This window comes from Anastrepha ludens, chromosome 4, assembly GCF_028408465.1.
Source record: "Anastrepha ludens isolate Willacy chromosome 4, idAnaLude1.1, whole genome shotgun sequence".
Taxonomy (NCBI): domain Eukaryota; kingdom Metazoa; phylum Arthropoda; class Insecta; order Diptera; family Tephritidae; genus Anastrepha; species Anastrepha ludens.
Genome location: NC_071500.1, coordinates 67,013,413 through 67,033,838, shown reverse-complemented (window position 1 = coordinate 67,033,838; position 20,426 = coordinate 67,013,413). Strand labels below are relative to the sequence as shown.

Genomic DNA, 20,426 nt, shown 5'->3' with positions numbered 1-20,426 from the left:
CGACAATAAATGTTGCAACATCAGCATCATACACACTGTGCTGATCGGTCACAAGTTAACTTAAGTTTTCATGCCCAAACGTTGTTGACCGATCACGAGCTAACTCGTGTACTTGCATTACCTATTTTAATTAAAAGTTATATAAAAGATATGTCCAAAATTTTATTTCAATTCATTCCGTATAAAGAAATTTATATTGTTTCACTATATTTTTAGCTGCATGTGAACTACCGATATCGAGAACTAAGGTTTGACAACTGAGAATGGCAAACTGTGTTGACATTTCAGTTCACTAAAGTTTGGCAAATCATCATGAATCTTTTAACGCCAAAACAACACACAAATTGTGAAACTGTACTTAAAAAAATAAATCTATTCACGTTGTTAATAGAGCACTGCAACGATTTTTCAGAAATTAATGGTGTTGGGGGCAGCTCTTAACATACAATGAGGCAAATCATATTTGGTATCGTTATTGCTAGGATAGAAGCCAACTTTCTGCAAGTCTGCCCGAAGTGATTAAAAAATGCTCTATTGTTGTGTTGTTATTTTAAAATTGCGTAAAAAACTGCATAAATCAAAACGTGAACCCTTTTACTATTCACTACTTCTTCTTCGCTATTTCCATGCGATTTGATAAAACAAAGTCTTCCAATATGTTGAAATATGAATTAATCACACTTCATATTTACCGGGGCGTATGGGTGATATTACATATTTTGGCTCTAAGACAGTTACATACATATAATATATGCGGGCTTCTCAGAAAACAGCTCATTTGGGAAATGATTACTAAATTAAAATATTTCATAATCAAATAAGTAATAGAAATTTGAGCAAAATTACCTAGATTCTTTTGTTTTTAATGAGTTTTATGAACCAAATATTTGCTACAGGCCTCTATCAAATTATTCTTTATTGGGCATTTGGCCGCGCTCCTCCTGCTGTAGCGTCTTGATGTTTTCCACAAATGGAGAGACCAACAGTCCTAACAGTCTGACTTCGAAAGGCAGATGGTTTTTATGAGGAGTTTTTTCATTATATAAATACATTTAAAAGTTTGCCATTGCCTGCCGAGGGGTCACCGCTATTAGAAACACTTGATGTTTCATGCCCGGAGATTCGCTTACGAATGGTAGTTTCATGCCAACTCATATTACTGACGCCATACTGCAGCCTATATTATATTTTATGATATTATAAGGAAAGCAAAAGCACTTTTTAAGATATTGAGCCGCGCTCATTCTACAATTTGAAGCATGCAACTTGGCTTTATACTCCGAATTTAGGGGCTCCTCCTATACATATGATTTTTACGCACAAGAGCGGCTTACATAAAATAGAAGAATTAAATTTTTTGTTCCTCTGATGTTTCATGTCATGAGCATAATGGGATCATCAACATCAAACTCGGGATAAGCAGAATGGTAGTCAGGCACAATTCACTCGTCATGCATTAAGTTTGATAAAATTAAGGGGGGAGCCTCATGTAGAAGCCTCAAAACCTTTGAACTCAATTATCTCGAAACGACTTTTTCAAAAACTGCTCGTGTTGTAACTCAAAAAGTTATCCACCGATTTCTTTGAAGTTTGGTGAGGACTTTCTGTACATTACTATCGGAAGGATACACCTAAAATTTCAGATATTTCGCGTTGATAAATTACTTTTTGGGGATTAAAAATATCAATAAAATAGCCCTAAACTATGACTTTTTATTTATTTTATAATTAATTTTATACTTGTTTTTTATTTTATAGGTTAATCCTTTCCGTTAATTTTTTTGTTTCAGATCGATAGATTAAAAGTAATAAATAGAGCAGTTTGGGACCTCGCGCCGTAGGCAGCCGACGAGAAATGATCCTGAGCCGCCATTTTGGAAAAAAAATTAAAAGAAATTTTTTTTTGTACTCCCGAAAGGTTAAATAAAGTTGTTTTAAGGCTTCGAAATAATATAATTATTTTATCATCTTTAAATATATGTTTAAAAATGAGAGATTCTGAAGCTTCTACATGAGGTTCCCCTCTTAATGATATAATTTTTTTATACAATAAATTGGCTATACGTATTGTGCCTATTCAAATTGATTTCAATGCAGTATTTTATTATTATTCTTTAGGTCCGATGCCTCATTTGTATACCTTGCGGTGAACTCTACATATTTTTGCCTGTTGTTCAACTAACAAACTTACGATTTTTTTCTTCTTTACGAAAATAGTTGTGGTATTATTTGTTGCAGACGAACTATTGTGTGATCAAATTGCAAGTAATTATCAATGTAATTTAATTCCTATTGGAATACGTTTGATACGAAATATTTTTGCATAATGAAATGTTTGTGAAATTTTTAGATGTTTGTCATAGCATCTTCTCAGAAAATTCCTTAAATTTTCATAGCTGCACGAAGAGTACTGTGGAACGCTGTATACATGTACAAATATATATCCAAATAAATAGCCGTTATATTAGTAAAAATGTCATTATATATATAAATTTCTCAGCTTCATGTGCTTTTATATACAGACACACATATATATACATATGTAAGTATGTAAGAGTTCGATACAAATATCTATCCATCTCGCAAAACTTAAAATATTTCCTAAAAACGAGGCAAAATTTGCAATGGCGCTTAGTTGCTACAATTTGCGTGAATTCTCCTCACTAACGTTTACCAAATCTAGATTTTGTTTAGTACTTTCTAGTTATTTATTAAATTGCAGTGCTGCAGTTAAAAATAAATATGTACCAACTAGGTCCCTATACATTATTTAGTTGTATGCACATACATACATACGTATGTTTGGGTGTATTGTATGTATGCTAAATATGTAGTTGAATGATTACTACAGAAGGAAGGACAGCCAATTTCGAAATGTAATTTATTGAATATTTCGAGATGATATTTGCTTGACCAGATAAAATGTGATATTTGTGTGTGTGAGTGTATGTGGGCCTATAAGTATGGCTTTGGGTGGACAGTTTTTCATGGTAATTTTCGCAATTATTTATAATGGCAATGTGCCATATCCACACTGTGCAACGCCCAGTTTCCTTTGTGCGATTTTATTGAAAAGAAAATAATTCGTAATTGTGACGTTTTCGTGTATTTCGGTATGCAAATTGGTGTATTGTCTGTGTACATGCTAACGCGTGCCATTTGTTTGTATGACACTAATACAAACAGGAAGATTTGCGTCATACAAACAATTGTTGTAAAACTGACGCACACAAATAGAAGAGTAACAACAAAGCAAAACTAAATAAATAATGAACTTGTCTGGTACGCGTTGACATTTACAGTCTGCTGCAGCGCCGTCACCGAACTGATGGATCGACGAACAAATACTACACACTCACATAGGTATATACATGCATGAGTGCATATATTTGTGTATGAACATTAAAGTTTCTGATTTGTGTGTGTGTGTGTGTGCAATTAAATTGAATAAATGGCGTTTATCGAGTGATTGCTATAAATTTTTATGCAGGCAGCTGAAAGTTTGGGGAAATTGTGATTTAAAACGCCACAGGTAGATAGTAATTTTTGATGAAAGATACGAAATTCAATTAGAGTTCAGAAAAACTAAACTACATAAATAATTAAATACCTCTAACGGTCGCTTATTATGACCCCAACGTAGCTGATGCTCGACGGGCACCAAAATTGTTGGCATTGAGTTCTGAAATAGTTTGTTATTATTACAATTTGAGCAGAATCAATTTGGAAGTGGGTGTGAATGAGCCATTGTTATTAAAGTGATTAACAGGGTAGTTATTTACATGTATCTAATTTTTATTTTTTATTTTATTCATCTCTGCCCGGGGGACTTTTGTAGCGAGCCTTGCTCTTCTGGGAAGTGCTTGTTTTTCATAAGCCATTTGAGAAATGCAGCAATTTGCTTGGCAAATGAAATTATGAAGAAGTAGCACAATTTGCTGCATACTTACAGGCGGGTAAGAAAGTTAACGCAACTCGCTTATACACAATTTGTTAAACGTGTTACGCTATGCGCCTCCGATTTAACGAGTGGCGAATAGATGAAGCAACTAGTATAATTAGACATATCGCACCCTAAATACAAAAGGGTCACAACTCAAAATTTTCCACACTCGAGCTTGACTTGTTTACAGTAGCACAGAAAACAAACTATGTGACATATCCCGCTGAAATTTGCCATGTAAGCTTATAACAGTCCTACCAAAAAACAAAAAATTTATTTTTGCCATATGTCATCCGCGGACCGTTTTATTGATAACGTCTCGTTCATATTTGAGCAGAAGGAACATTTTGAGTTGTGACCCTTTTGTATTTAGGGTGCGATATGTTTATGGCATTGACAAAGAGCTGCCAACAATTGAATTTGTTTGGAAGTACTTATTGAATATTAGAGAGACGGCGTTCATACAGGTAAAAACTTGCTACTTCATCTCGTTACTTGTGATGCTCGTGCTCTGCCAACACCCTTTGCCCTCTCGTTCATGTCAATTTTGTCTGCCGCATGTGAACAAGGCGGGCAACTCCAAAATAGAATTTGCCAAAGTGGTCCCTGTATCAATGCGGTCTAATGAAACTCTCTTGAAACAGAGCTAACAGCACCGAAAATAACATTTTTGCATTCACATTGAAAATTCTTCGTTAAGCGAACAGAGTCCAAACATAGCGAAAAGAGAAGTACTTATTATTTCAATTGCCTAGCACAAGTTCGCAGTTCTCAAACGGCCTATCATAGCAACCAGAGCTAGATGCAATATCGATAATAGGATGAATCCATTAGGATTTAAAACTCTGCGTTTTGTGAGAGCGCTGTCAATATGTACATTTTTTAAAACATTTTCCAATTTTTTCAAAAAACTGTAAACTTCAACAAAAAATATTTATATATTTTCGACTCAAACACAACGAAGAAATTAAAAAAACAAATTAAGGCTTTTTATCGAAAACAGATTCTTTTAAAATAAAAGCATATAAATGGTTTCAATTATAATCGAATAAACGCAAACAGTTTTTTTGGAATAATTAAATTAAATGTTTTAATGCCATTAAGTTTACTATTTCTCGCAAATTGCCTTTTAATTTTTTTTATACCTTGACCTAGCACAATCCGAAGCAATCTTTTATTCTTAAAATACCAGGGAAAGCAAATGTTTTTAATATATTTTTCATTTCTTTTTTATTCAAATTGGTTTGGAATTTATTTACGGTAATTTAAAACAACAAAAAGGATTGCAAATATTCTTGTTTATTTGCGCAAATCCGAAATTCTGTTATATTAATAAAATTAAAAAAAAAAAAAAATTAATTTACAGTTAAAATTGTGAATGTGGAAGCATTGCACTGAAGCAAAATATGCGGTCATGGGTATTTGTGGAGAATTTTCGTAATTACTGATAAAATAAAACGCGCGAGCTACTATAAATTCTTTCTCAATTTTCAATATTTTCAGCTAAAACTTGTTTCAGTTATTAATTAAATATATTAATAATGCAACAAGTTTCATTAATTGATCCCAGATGAAAATTATTAAATTTAAATTGCATGATCTTTAAAGTTTTCGATTAAAAAGTACTCAAAAGTTCTGAAGAGATGTAGCTAAAAATATTGATAGAATGATAGCAATGGTTTAAGTAATTCAAATCTTTCGATGTTTAACGAAATTCACTAAAAAACTTTATAACCAGCCTCCTGAAGCGGTTGCCCGCCTTAAACAACACACAACTTCAGCATATGGCAGCAGCAAACAGCAAAATATGTTTGCCATAAATAAAATAACAAATATTTTCCTTACATTTCCTGTTTTTTAGATAAACATTAATGATGGCATGAGCTAATTAGAGAAATGGCGAAGAATATATGCGTATTCCGGCCACGTCTATAGCGTCTGAAAAGATATTTAGTAAAGCTGGGCAAAACCTGTCAGATTTACGATGCTCCCTAAAAGCGAAGATTTTCAAAAGTTTATTGTTCTTCACCGAAAATCTGTATAATTTTTAAAGGGCTTTTTATAAAAGCGCACTGCATTCATAAGTAATTATTTATCTTGAGCCCTTGAATGGATTAAAAACATAATTATTTGTTGTATTATTTTGTATTTATTCTCAAGAGAAAATTTTCAAAGGAGAAATGCTTTGAGGTTTACAGCCTGATTCTCAAATTTCGAAAAAACAACGATGTTTCTCTAGCTCTATCAAAGCACACTTCAAAGGTGAAAAAATTAGTTTTGATGAACTAACGAAAGCTATATTATTTATTTAAAATTCCCTGTAGAAGTTTGATATCCACATATTTAGTTTACTTTTTAGCCCTTCATTTTTATCTATTTATTTTAATTTCTTACATTTAAATTTTCTCAATTTCGTGCTTCAGGTTGGTTGAAAAGTAAACGCTCTATATACACAAAGTTAGCTCTTTTACCAGTAGAAGAATTGAAATTTAATTAAAGGAATTAAAATGACGAACATTTCAACTTTCCTTTCAATGTACAACAATATTTACTTCGATCATTCTTTGTCAACAACCATTTGCAGTTATTTTTTTTTTTGTTTCTCAAAGGAAAGAAACGAATATGGGGCAGCGATGAAACTATTCGTCGTGGAAGATTTACTAGCAATAGAAAATGGTGAAATGCATATATATTATATATACATAAATGGCGCTTAAACTCTTTCTGGGTGTTTGGCCGAACTTCTGCTTCTATTTATATTGTGACACTTGATGTTTTTCCACAAATGGATAGACCTACGGTTTCAAGTCGACTCCGAACAGCAGACGACTCTTTATAAAGATTTTCTTAATGGCAGAAAGCCATTAGGTAAGCCATTGTTAGAAACACTTATTTTTCAACCGGTACCCGAGGTTTCGCCTTTGTGCACTTCTGATTTGTAGTCACGCACCAACCTATCCGGCTGTAGCGGCTTAAAAAACACCAGAATTTATTGAGCAGGTGTACGATATTGTCTGGCAAGAACCAAGTTCGAAATTGTTTACACTATGGGGATCTCAAATGACTGAGTGCTCCATATTTTTCAAACTTCCATATGTAAAAGCTTTTCGGAAAATGAACGAAAAATCAACAAAAAGCTTTGCAGAACTTCTGGAAAATTACTAGAAAATTGGTATACAATTTTTGGAGAATTATTTTGATACGTGTATTAAAGTTGAGGGAGTTTATGGTAAAAAAAAATTTGTTTCATTAAAAAATTACATTCTTATGTTTTTACTTTCTCACTTTTCAACCAACCTGCGCCACCGTATTTGCTCAAAATCAAGCATTTGTTGCCAATAAATATTAGCTCAACACAGATTGTTCATTGAACCCGAAACAAAAGAACGTTTAAAAACTGAAAACAAAACATCTGGCGCGGCATAAAGCACCTGCCACATTTTGACTCACACCCGCTTTTGTAGCAGTTCACTACCACATTGAAATACGTTTACACACCAACGAATACACTAATTGATTTACTTGTCTTTTAAACTGTCAATCATATGTACACTGTATACACTTCGAGCTTCATTACAATACAACCATCACCACCACAAACAGCTCCCACAAACCCCCACTACTTTATGCCAACTCACCTCAATGGTTCGCTCAAAATACTCAAACGCTAACGAAGTGGTCTTCGCCGCCGCCAAGCTATCAACACTTTGTCCATTGATTTCATTCAAATGTTTGCTGACACTATCCAGACTGCGATTAATATCGCACAAATCCGTTTTGAATTGTTCCAGCTTGCCGAGTCGCTCTAGACGCGACATTCTCTCGCTGTTGTTCGCCTCGAAATGAATGCGCAAATTCTCCAGCAACTTGAGAATGCGATCGGTGTCGATTTCTCGTGCACCGGGCGGTTCCAGTGCACGCACTCGATCGATCAGCAGCTCGGATTGTGTGATTAACGATCTAAATTTATCCATGCAACCATCACGGAATTTCTCGTGCTCGACAATAGTGTGTTCAATGTCCGCTACCTCAACGCCACCCAACTGCTGTTGCTGTTGCTTTTGCTTCACGAAAAAGTCATCGATGCTGTGGCGCAGTTCGATTATCTCCATCAAGAATTTCAGGATATTCTCCAGCAACGTTTTATAATCGTAACGTATGCCATCCAATTTGGATTTCAATGAACGCAAATTACTAATGACCTGTTCGATTTTCTGCAACGACTCGGAGTTTTTCGTTTGTATGCCGAGTGTGGTGTGTATGCGATGTTGTAGCTCATCCTGCGCTTTGTCAATATCCTGCAGGACATGGGTGAGCTTATCGCTGGTGATTGAGTGCAGTTGGCGCGCATCAACGGATAGTGAAGTGAAAACCGGATACAACTGTGTATCTACTTGGGTCGTCTTCGTGGCGGTCTGCAGGGGAAATGTTGTGCGAGAAATAAATTAAAAGAAAAAGCAAAACGTAAAGGCTATTACCAAAGATTCGAGTATATGTATATATGATCATATATAAATAGAAAAGTATCAATAAAATAAAATTAGATCATTAATGATTGGCTATTTACTTGACAACAAAAACAAAAAAATGCCAAAACAATAAATCGTTTTGTTTATTTACTTTTTATTAAGTAAGCACTACACCCACTCACCTCCTCATTGTCACTCATGATTTTCTCCAGTATGATTTCAACTTCACGTTTCTCCGCAATCTGCGTTGTCCAATTGTCTAGACTGGTTGTTACATCGACTTGGCGCTTACTGAAACCGTTGAGGATATCTTCGACTGCCGCTACTGAGGATTTTGTCTCTAGGTACGGGTCCACAATCTATGCAAAGGCATGTGTATGTGTGAGCATGGTTTTTTGTTGTGTGTGTATGTGCATGCGTGCCCAACGCCGAACGGAGATACATGGTGTTTGTTGAGATGGCAGAAATAGAAGAAATGTAGCTATTATAGATTTTCTCTTATTTTCCATTAATACTTCTATTTATATATACAAACATCAGTATGTATGTACATATATGCGTGTATATAAATATATTTTTTACTACTAATTTTGTGTTTATTTTTCCCTGAACTCATACATACTTATATGTTTGTGTGTAGTGAATACAATATATATGCATGTGTGTTAAGATTTAGCTATTTATTGTTGTTGTGCTTATAAGTGGAATAGCCATGCGTGTTCCCAAAAACGCCAATAGCGCGTGCCGCTTCTAAAAAAATCCGAAAATCAAAGCAGAAGGCAAGCAGTCGCTAAGTTGGGAGTTAAAGTGATTGCAGAGATGCATATGTATGTATGTACGTGTGTGCATGCATAAGAGGTTTACGTATAAAGGGTGGGCCAGTGACTTGTTCTCGTTTTTTATTAAATATTTTTTCTTAACACTAACAGCAATTTTGCGCTCGCAGAAGTGTCAGAAATTCATTATTATACATCCGCTTTGTCGCTTTACTCCTGATTAACGTGTGAAAATTTTAGAAACTTACTTACAAATTGAACGCCGTGTTGCTCAAACTGCGTGTTTATTGGAAAAAAAGTGTCGGACGATGTATTTTTTAAAAAGTGACAGTTTCATGACAATTTGGGTGTGGGGGTGGCTACGTTGGATATTTTTTTTAAATGCTATTGGGAATTCTATTCTGGTGACGGAGCTATAAGGCGAAGAAGAGATGGCATCGATATGAACTTGAATGAATCTGATTTCAATAGGTCACACAGCTCTATGCCACATAGCTCATCATACCTTTTGGGAACTAAGTTATCAGCAGTTTGGCGAAATGACTTCGCCACTTAAGAGCTGCGTGTAGACCCATTATACTTTGCTTTATGAGTTGTTGTAAAGATAATCTTAAAGAGGTCAGGATTCTTAAAGTGAATATCAGTCAACATAATTTTGAAAAATTAGGTTAATACGATGGGCCACTGCAGATCCAACCGAAGCAGCCAATTGAATGAAGTGATAATCAAAAGTTAATATAATTGCAGAAATATTCCACATATTTTTTTGTGTAACATTTTTGAAAATAAACCAGCTGATGTCCCTCCCTTTGTAAAGACTGAATGCACATGAATTAGGCAATCGAAACAAGAAATTTATAGCAGTGTTAAGGGTGTTTATTCATTATGTTAATTTATCAAACACTTTGTTATTTGTTTTATGAGGTGTATATTTGAAAAGCCTCGAAGATCATCCAATTATTATTTTAGTAATCTAAAATATTGGTATGCTGCTCCCTAATGCGCTGCAGCGAAAAGGAGTGTTCGAGTGCTTCCTAGAAACGTAGGTTGCTTTTTAAAAGTGTGATGCGCTGTAATTCGATATTTTTTATCTTTGATATTTTCTAGCACAAACTTACAAACTTTTTACCTACGAGTTTTATTTGTTTTTTTCAGTGAGTTGAAAAATTCATGTCGCCAAAAAGATGGAATGAGCTCGTGAAAATTATCGTGCGATAATTCATTACGATTTTCAACGTGGATTATCAAGACAGGAGTGCATTGCTCAACTTACTCATCTACTTTTGGCGGTGAAGTACTACACTTAGCCACTGTGAAAGGTGACGCGTTCGTGAAAATCGTCCCAAAACCTTTGCTGTACCAGAAACAATAGATGCTGTGCGTCAATTGTCGGCATGTGACATATCGAGAGATAGAGGTATGTATCCTTAAGCATTAGTGGACAAGAGCATACATTCAATATTGCATGAGCAGTCGGTCGTCAAGAAGAGTTGGAAGTCTCATAATTTGACAACCACCCAAAAAAGTATTCGTGTCGATTGGAGTAAAGAAATGTTGAAGAAATTCACCGGCAACGGTTCGAAGCAGACCTTTGGCATCGTAACAAATGAAGGATAATGGTTCTACGCAAATGAGTTGGAAGCAAAACAACAATCGTCAGTATGGGTGTTCCAAAACGACCTTAATCCAAGAAAAATTGTTTACGGAAAAAACAACTCCAAGCAAATAATCGCCTTTTTTTTTGGAAAATCTGGCCATGTCGCAATTGTGCCGCTAGAGTAACTTAAAACTGGCAATTCGGAGTGGTAAACAAACATTTGTTTACTAGAAGCTTTTGAGGAATTTAGGAAAGCCAACCGCCGAAGAGCAATCAACCTCTACTAGGTAAATACGAGCTCTCGCGTGTCGGCTCACACAAGATAGTTTTTAAGCCCTTTGCCTAGCAGCCCTGATTTAGCAACTGATGGAATCTGTTTGTTCCCGATCATCAAAAATATAATGCGAGGTTAACGTTTTTCGACGCCTGGAAAAGCTACTAAGGCCTTTAAACAATTCATGTTGGAGGTATCCACTTTTGAATGACGAAAGTGCTTTGAAAATCTTAAACAGACAACTGACCGTAACATTGAACTAATAGCAAAAGTATAACACTTTGTATTATAAAATAAATTTGTATATAGTATAGTATAGTATCTTAAGAATATATAGTATCTTAAGAATATACTGTGAAATTTTCATGCGGAAACTCCCAATATTATAGCTTCCACAGCCCATTAACTGGGTAGAGAGCGGTCTGCGCGCTCCTGTACCTCAAACCTCATTTATCTCCAAACGACTTTTTTCGAATGGTGTTGTCAAAAAAAGACTATTCAACCCAATCGTCTGGGTTCAATCGTCAAGTTCAAAACCGCGTCATTTTGTCAATTTTTTTGTTTTGTTTTTTTTTTTCTGCTCCTATTGGCGGGACGTAGCTACAGTCGCACTGATTAATTTGTTTTTGGTTTTTGTGTTTTGGATAAACGCCATTTTTAAAATTATTAAAATTAAAAAACAAAAAAAATTTTTTTGTATGTAAAAGAAGTTAAATAAAAGTCCTAAAATATTTAATTTATAATTAATTAATTAAAAATAAATTAAAATTAATTTATTTATATTAAATATTTAAATATCGTTTTTAATTTTTTTATGGTAAAAAAAATTCCTGAAAATACCCTAAATTTTCGAGCTATAGACCACCGGGACTCTTTAAAGTTAAGCTGAAGGAACTAACCGCCAGTACTTTAACTCAAATTTGGATTTTATGCCCGAAGTCGTGAACAGGAACTCGAGTAGAGAAGATCCTCTGTGCTCGATTTGTGCGGGTTTACTGGGTCATTTAGTCAAAACGTTTCAAAAAAATTCTATCTGTGCAAATTCTCTTTTTCCATTAAAGTACACAAACGTTTTAAAAACTTAAACAACATTATCACTTGGACTTGGAAGTTCTTTTAAATTCAAAAATTGCAAGCTCGGTAAAGGATCTGTAATATAATATATGTACAACTGTGCTCATAATAATACCAGCGGGGCATACTGCACAGCTTTGACTTTATACATATTTTTTAGTTTTCTTTTTTTTTTATTAAACAAATTTGCTTTATACTACAGCTAAAACCATATAACTTAAAGTTTCAAACATTCCACAAAATTAAAAAAAAAAAACTAACAAATTGTCGTTAAAATTTCAAACTCTTTAGTCCAAAGTACAGATTGTCTGGTGAGCGTCGGCCGCTATTAAAAACCAACCTTGTAATGGAAGGGGTAATATTCTGCTATCACGTCGAAACCTCTGCTGACCAACATACAAAGCAAATAGCTGACAAAAATGGACTGACAGCATACAAAAACTGGGCCAAATTATGTATAGTGCTTTCGCTTGATTGATCCATCGACGGTAAACATAGTAAACATTGTCTCCATTGTTTTAAGAGTTTACACGTTCTAAAAATCTAACTCTTACTCAAATCCCGGTAATGTTTGCAGCCAACGTGCGCTTATGATATAAGAAAACTGAGTTATTGAGACGCAACACTTGTAAGAGATGGTTGACGAACACAACACTCGAAGATATACAAGAGCAGCCGAGTGGAGTGGATTCCTTTAGAAGTTTTCCAGCTTGGGAAAAAAATGTGTCGCAAAATTCTAATTTTGTTTTGGTAACTTTAATAAAATGTGTGCTCCAGTGATTTCGAAAATACAGGCTGAACCGCGAGAAAAGATATATGCAAATGGCATAGTTCGTGAGGCATGGACATACATAGGTTCTCGGATTTGCTGAACTCAAAAAATGCACACCAACCCTTTGAGATATGGAAAATATCTCTCTTTCCCTCTCTCTCTAGGTCACAGAATATTATCATGGTTTTCTGTGTGGGCTAGTGGCTTAAATGTACCCAGACTTTTACCAGGTACGGCAGCAAATTGCTTAACTTCAGGGATAGGAATAGGATCGCGTGGCTTATTGAAATTGGGTGAGTCAGAAAATAGTGGAAACCTAGATAATTTCTGGTTCTACTCAGCATTTTGCCTTAAGCTATAATAATTTTTTTCAGCTTTGCAAAAATCAATTACTAGTCATGGCTTTTCCAATTATTGTATATTCTGAATGAATTGACTGCTACTCTCGCAGACATTTTTCTTCATCCTATTAGCGAATATTCATGTACTTGTGCAATGTATCTCTTCCTTACTGATTATATGTATGTATGTACAAGTACATATATCTATATGTATGAGAGATACAGAACAGATGCCTTGCAGCTGTTCCCTTCTACTTACATACATATGTATATCGTTTCTAGATTTTTCCAAAACTTATATGTATATATGTATGTGTGTATGAAATAATCTACTATTGTTTATTTTGTATACACATATATATTTACTTATTCAATGTATAATAAATGAGTAAAAAAATAGTTAACAAATTTAATATTTTGCGAAAGCCGCCAAGAAAAATATATCATACAACTACATACATAACGCAAGCAAATCTTTCAGTTGGCTTTTGGCACCAGTTATAGCTCATACTTATGTATGTATGTATGTAGTACTTTTTCTGAGTAAACACAAATGTTTGCACTTCAGCCAAAGCAATAATTTCTTGTTTGGCATTTTGGTAAATTTTAGGCGTATCTATTAGAGGAGGGTGCTTTGTGAGTATGAAATTCTCCGACGGTCCCACAAGCCCTTGGGACCTGGAAGCCTCCTAGGGTTGATGGTTTTTATGAGAAGCTACTTTCGTTCTCGAAATATACAACGAAGTTTAGCATTGTTCATCCCTATTAGGAACAACTTTTTTGATATTGGGTATGGAAATAAGTTTCCGGCCTCGTAAAAGAGGTGCCGCTGCTGATACTATCTTTGTGTTCGCTCTAGTAATATACTGGGGATTTGAAGGTATATATATGTGAGGTGTCGATCGCAGTAGTTGACATTCCTTTGAGACGTAAAGATCCTTTTTTATCTGGCGTCAAAAATATCTACGTTCGTCCCGGAAAAACAGCATTTGCGGAAAGTCATGCTTCATGATTACCTTTTAAAGAAAAGTGCAGCTGAAACGTATTTTTTGTTTTTGTCTTGACAATCATTTATTGTTTCTGATATTAAAATCAATATCCTGAATTTCAATACCCTGACAATGAAATATTTTTATTAGGTGCACAGGCATTCGTACATTTAATAAACCCCATTTTAATACCAGCTAAAGCATCATAAATTTAAACCCGATTCTGAGCTGAAAAACAGGTACTAATTGGACTATAAATAAAATAAACTTTGGCTTTTCTTATATCTCTGCGTTACTTTTCATACTTTGCGCCCAATAATAAAAACACAGTAAATAATAATGATAGAATGGTTGTTATGTTTTTCAAAATAATCTACTCGAAAGTACAATAAATAAATTTCTGTATTTACTTCAACCAATTTTCAAAGCACTTTGGCCACACAGAAGTAAACAACTTCAAAACGAGCTGTTTAAAGGCTTCAGCAACTTTTTCAGGTATTGAAAATGTTGACCTCACATTCTTTTTTTGATATTCGGAAACATTCGCCTTCTGCGGTTGGTATTCCTTACTTATTCAAAAGCTTCTGGCCAGAAAAAGCTATTGCGTACCAGTCAGATTTGACTCTAGTAGCACAGTTGCGACATGACCAGATTTTCGAACAAAACACACGGCCATTCACTTTGAGGTGCTTCTTCCGCAAATAACTTTTGTTGGATTAACCTCGCTTTGGAACACCCATGCTGTCGACTGATGTTTAATTTGCCTCTCATATGCATAGATCCGAGCTCCTCTTCCTATTTGTATTATGCGTATTGATGCTGTTCCACAAATGGAGGGACCTACATTTTTAAGCCGGCTCCGAACGGCAGATATATTTTTTTATGATTTTTAACTTATTTTTTACGCACGAACCCATTCGGCTACGGCGGCCACCTGATATGAGTGCTGTTTTGAAAATTTGTCAAATTATGTAGTAGCCAACGAGACGAAATCTTCTTGACAACCAAATGTTCATGCAATATTGAATGTTTGCTGGTTCCACTATTGTGCAAGCATTCCTCTATCTCAATTGACGAATGTCGTCGATCTGGTAGAACAACCATTTTTGGACGGCCTCCACGAAATTCATCCTGATGAATTCGTGGCCATGTTGGAACTCGTTGTACCAGTGTTTTACGGTGGCTAAGCGTGGTGGTTCAACACCAAAAGCCGAAGAAAGTTGACCAATGCACTCCAGTCTACACAATTCACGTCGAAAATCGTAATAAATCATTTCACGAAAATTTTCTCGAGTTAATTCCATCTTTTGGACAAGATGAATTTTTCAAGTTTGTGCTAAAAAGATCAAAATGTTCAATAAACATTATCGAACTACACGCAATCCTCGTAGAACCGACTTATTTTCGACTCTGATTATGCGTCACTGAGTTTAAAATATGAGTACATTTAAGCTTGTGCATGAAGTACACTAAAAGCTAGGCCGGGTCGATTTGTGGGGAGGCAAAAAAATCGCCCATTGCTCTGTAAAAATCATATTCTAGGGATCAAAATAAGAAACTTTGCCGAAGGAACCATACTTCTAAAACGAATTCTGATGTCCCCCAATTTGGGTCTAACTTTTTAGATTCTTTTCTCATGTAAAGGCCACAAATGGTGATATTTTGAAATGATTGTATGGGGAACCCCCCAGGAGAGTTCCAGGGGGTGTGCCACTGGCATGGGCGGATCGGCCGTTCAAAGTTATTGGAGGTCGGTTATAAATTTGAACTCGATTGGAGCACTCTAAATGGGTCAAAGTGGGATATTTCGTTCGACCCAAATTGGGGGACATTAGAATTCGTTTTAGAGGTATGGTTCCTTCGGCAAAGTTTCTTATTTTGATCCCTAGAATATGATTTTCACAGAGCAATGAGCGATTTTTAAATCGACCCGCCCTACTGAAAGCCTATATTTTTATACTCATACACGCATTTTTCTTATGCATTGGAATTTTAAAAACTTAAAAAAAGTCGAGTGCAAGACTGATTGCCTACTGTGGAATAGTTTGTGTAACAAAAAATTGGTTATGATCAAAACGTCTTTACATCTTCATATCGATAGTTTTATTAAAAAGAGAGTTGTACACTCAATTATGTGGGCAACTCTATGTGTGTAAGAAAAAGTAACAAAAGATTTATATTTATCCAATAACACAATGGTTTATCCACTTCTTTCTATAAAAAAATATTTCAAATGTGTGCGTTGGTCAAGCTTCCCCCCAAACGAGTTGCTCGGCCCGCCACTGGTAACTGCATTTGCACACACACCTATGTTCTAGTTGCATATATGTATATATACACATATACATATATACATATATACACATATGCATACATACATACATACATACATACATAAATACATACATACATATGCATCTATTTGTGCGATCCTATGACTGAAGCACAATGTACGTGTTGGTTCCATTATTTTTTTTATTTGATTTCGCGTATAATTTTTCGCATTTCAACACACTCATCCAGACGTCTGTGGAATGATATGAAATTAAAGGCTGTTCCACAGGATCGCGCTTATTTTTAGATACATTTTGATTTCCACAGTGTCTGCACAAGCTAAGGTACTTTTTTATATTTTTTATAAGTATGTTTCTTTCATTTACGTGAAAATATAGCAAACATACATACATATTTATACTTGCAAATATTCGAAGAGTGCGTTTGTGTGCGTGTCTAAATTGTTATAGCTCCTCTACTCAGTGAAACTCATTGAATAGCTGCTTTTCCTTACAATGCAATTGTGCAGTTTCGTGGCATAATTGTTTACTTTTCCTCTGGGCTATTTGCAAGTGCATACATATGAGTATTTATTATACGTGCATACATACGTACATCCCTATATACATATGTATATTTTTTCTCCGAAAATTCATTTTCACTTCAAATACGTCCCTGCACGCACATTTGTACATACATACATATACATATCTTCTATTTTTGCAGAGTGTGAAGCGAACCACCCATTAATTTGCCTGTGTGCGCTGTTAACATGCTTGACACTCTTGTGCAAATTATTTCGAAGCATGCAAAAAATTGGTTTAGTTTGCGTACTAGTCCACACACCACTTACCATCGCACCGGTGTGCAACCCAATGTGGTTGTAGGTGGTCGATGATAAAGAGGTCTAAAAAGTACTGTAGAAAAATACGTGCAACATTTTTGCTTTAGTAGAAAGTGTAAGCCTTCTAATTATCTGTGGAATTGTATGTTACTTCATTCAATGGAGATTATCGTAAATGACATCATTATGAGTTAATAAATATGTTGAAAATGATATTAGTTGTTACCCCCAGTAAATTAACAACAACATGCGCGTACATCCACAAACAATTTTCCTCCCTACGCTACGATACAACACGAAAAACTGGTGGGAAAAATGTAAGCTTCGATAGTCATGTGTAACAATAAAGCCCGAAAAACTGGTTAGGAAAAAGCACTTAAGCTATGGCAGTTTGCAAATAAAAAAAAAAAACATAACAATAAATTTCGAAAAATTCGGTTAAAATTAAGTGGTGAGCGAAAAGTTTTAATAAAATGAGAATTAAAAATTAAAAAAAGTGTGTTTTATTTAATAACTTGACAATCAGGTCACAAACACAAGGAGATCAAGGATTTTACTTGATATTGACTTATATAAAAGTATAGGTTGGCCAAAAAGTCTTGCGGTATTTCCGCAAGCTTGTCTTTGCAAGCGCGTAGTTCTAGTTGTATTCGTCGCATCGGTTCACGCTAGAGCTTTTTGGAAAGCTCTTTTCACGTGCTAACACGTATTTGATTAATTGTTGTTTGCTTTTAGTCGTTCGTGAGTTATAGCGTCGCAAACATGGAGCAAAATAAAGAGAAAATACGGCATATTTTACAGTACTACTACGATAAAGGCAAAAATGCATCTCATGCTGCCAATAAAAGTTGTGCAGTTTATGGACCCGATACAGTTTCCACTTCCACCGCACAACGATGGTTTCAACGTTTTCGTTCTGGTGTAGAGGTGATCGAAGATGCGCCACGGTCCGGAAGGCCTGTCGTCAAAAATTGCGATAAAATCGCTGAATTGATCGAAAGAGACCGGCATAGTAGCAGCCGTAGCATCGGCCAAGAGCTGGGCATGAGTCATCAAACCGTTATAAACCATTTGAAGAAGCTTGGATTCAAAAAGAAGCTCGATGTATGGGTGCCACACGACTTGACGCAAAAAAACATTTTTGCCCGTATGGATGCATGCGAATCGCTTCTGAATCGCAACAAAATCGACCCGTTTTTGAAGCGGATGGTGACTGGCGATGAAAAGTGGGTCACTTACGACAACGTGAAGCGCAAACGGTCGTGGTCGAAAACCGGTGAAGCTGCCCAGACGGTGGCCAAGCCTGGATTGACGGCAAGGAAGGTTCTTCTGTGTGTTTGGTGGGATTGGCAGGGAATCATCCACTATGAGCTGCTCCCCTATGGCCAAACGCTCAATTCGGACCTGTACTGCCAACAACTGGACCGCTTGAATGCAGCACTCATGCAGAAGAGGCCATCTTTGATCAACAGAGGCCGAATTGTCTTCCATCAGGACAACGCCAGGCCACACACATCTTTGGTGACGCGCCAGAAGCTCCGGGAGCTCGGATGGGAGGTTCTTTTGCATCCACCGTATAGACCGGATCTCGCACCAAGTGATTACCACCTATTTCTGTCCATGGCGAACGAGCTTGGTAGTCGGAAGTTGTCCACAAGAGAGTCCTGTGAAAATTGGCTCTCCGAGTTTTTTGACAATAGGGAAGCGAGCTTCTATAAGAGGGGCATTATGAAGTTGGCATCTCGTTGGGAACTCGGTATCAAACAAAACGGTGCATATTTGACTTAAATCACATTATTATAACCAATTTTATGAACAATTGAAAATTCAATAAAAATACAGCAAGACTTTTTGGCCAAACGAAAATCTTTAAACCCATTTTTTGAGTCTACCGCTCACCGGATTTCAAGGAAACATACACCGGTTTAAAGGAAATAACTTCCTTTAGTGCGAAAATGTTAACCCCGATATATAGAGGGTGTGGCATCTGACATATAGACCAAAAGGTGAAAATCAATATTCCTCTAAAACCAAACCAATTTAGTTAGGGAACTGAAACTTGGCACGCATATATGAAAAATGTATATCCCATACGCGAGGTACAAAGTGATATGTATTGCAAAAGAGGGCGTGGCATTTCCCCAAGAATACTTAAATCTCATACCACGACATTGGCAAGTTGACATATTTTACCAAAGGAAAAAATTAAAAAAATGCATTTTGAGCTCAGGAATTCCAAACAAACTCTCACCTATACAAAGTTTCTTGGTGTTTGCGTGCTGATTATATAATGATATTGTATAGTTGAATTCAAATTGGATAAAACCTAATTGTATAATATCGACCTTGAACGACATCGCATGAGGAAAATAGAGCAGTGTAAAATCGTAGCTAATTGGCATCACCAAAATGGGGGATTACGCGATTATTGAAGTTAAACCTTTAACAACCGTTACGTTTCCATTGGGAAATTCAATTATATGGCACCTGATGATTAGAGTCCAACGAGTCCTCGTGCTACTAAGCAGACGCAAATGTGTGAAAAAAATGCATCATCATAAAGCCGTTTAAGAAAGGAAAATCAATTTCATGAGAGTCCAAATTGTGGTGCCGATGCAGCTCGCACAATGGTTACCTGCACTAAGAGGTTTGTCGTATGCTGCAAGCGAGGCAAACAACAAGAAATCTATTTTTTTCATAGTAAATTAACTCCTTTTCAAAATTTTAATAAATAATTAATAAGCCATGGGCGCTCAATGGAACATAAATGTATTCCTCTTTAGATTGGGGGCCTCAGGGATGTTCTAAGTGTGCTAACTTCTTTTGGTTTTTTGTTTTGTTGAAAAGACGAAGGTTGTTGGCGACTTTTCCACAAATTTTGTATGTAGCTCCAACGAATACAGACGCATTTCAAAGTTTACTTATTTGGACTCTTAAAAATGACACCTTGTGAAAATCACTTTAATTATCTACTGAACGACAACTTTTTGAAAAAAATCGGTTTCAAAAATTTTGCAGAAAACCTTTATTTGTGCTACATATGTCCCCTTAGCTGTCGAAGGACTAATACATT

The 20,426-nt window shown here is 35.6% G+C and overlaps 1 protein-coding gene across 13 annotated transcripts in view; it reads right to left on the bottom strand.

Annotated features, from left to right (window-relative positions):
- LOC128859650 (muscle M-line assembly protein unc-89) overlaps positions 1-20,426 on the bottom strand; it is a 237,055-nt gene that overhangs the window by 94,786 nt on the left and 121,843 nt on the right. For 9 of the 13 annotated variants that reach the window (XM_054096625.1, XM_054096630.1, XM_054096633.1 and 6 more), the window contains 3 exons: positions 8,595-8,771; positions 7,582-8,358; positions 3,611-3,682 (listed from right to left, as the gene is read on the bottom strand). In XM_054096625.1, coding sequence (XP_053952600.1) covers positions 3,611-3,682; positions 7,582-8,358; positions 8,595-8,771 — 1,026 coding nt within the window. The remainder of the gene's footprint in view (positions 1-3,610; positions 3,683-7,581; positions 8,359-8,594; positions 8,772-20,426) is intronic. The other 4 variants (XM_054096636.1, XM_054096628.1, XM_054096629.1 and 1 more) reach the window with 1 other exon arrangement.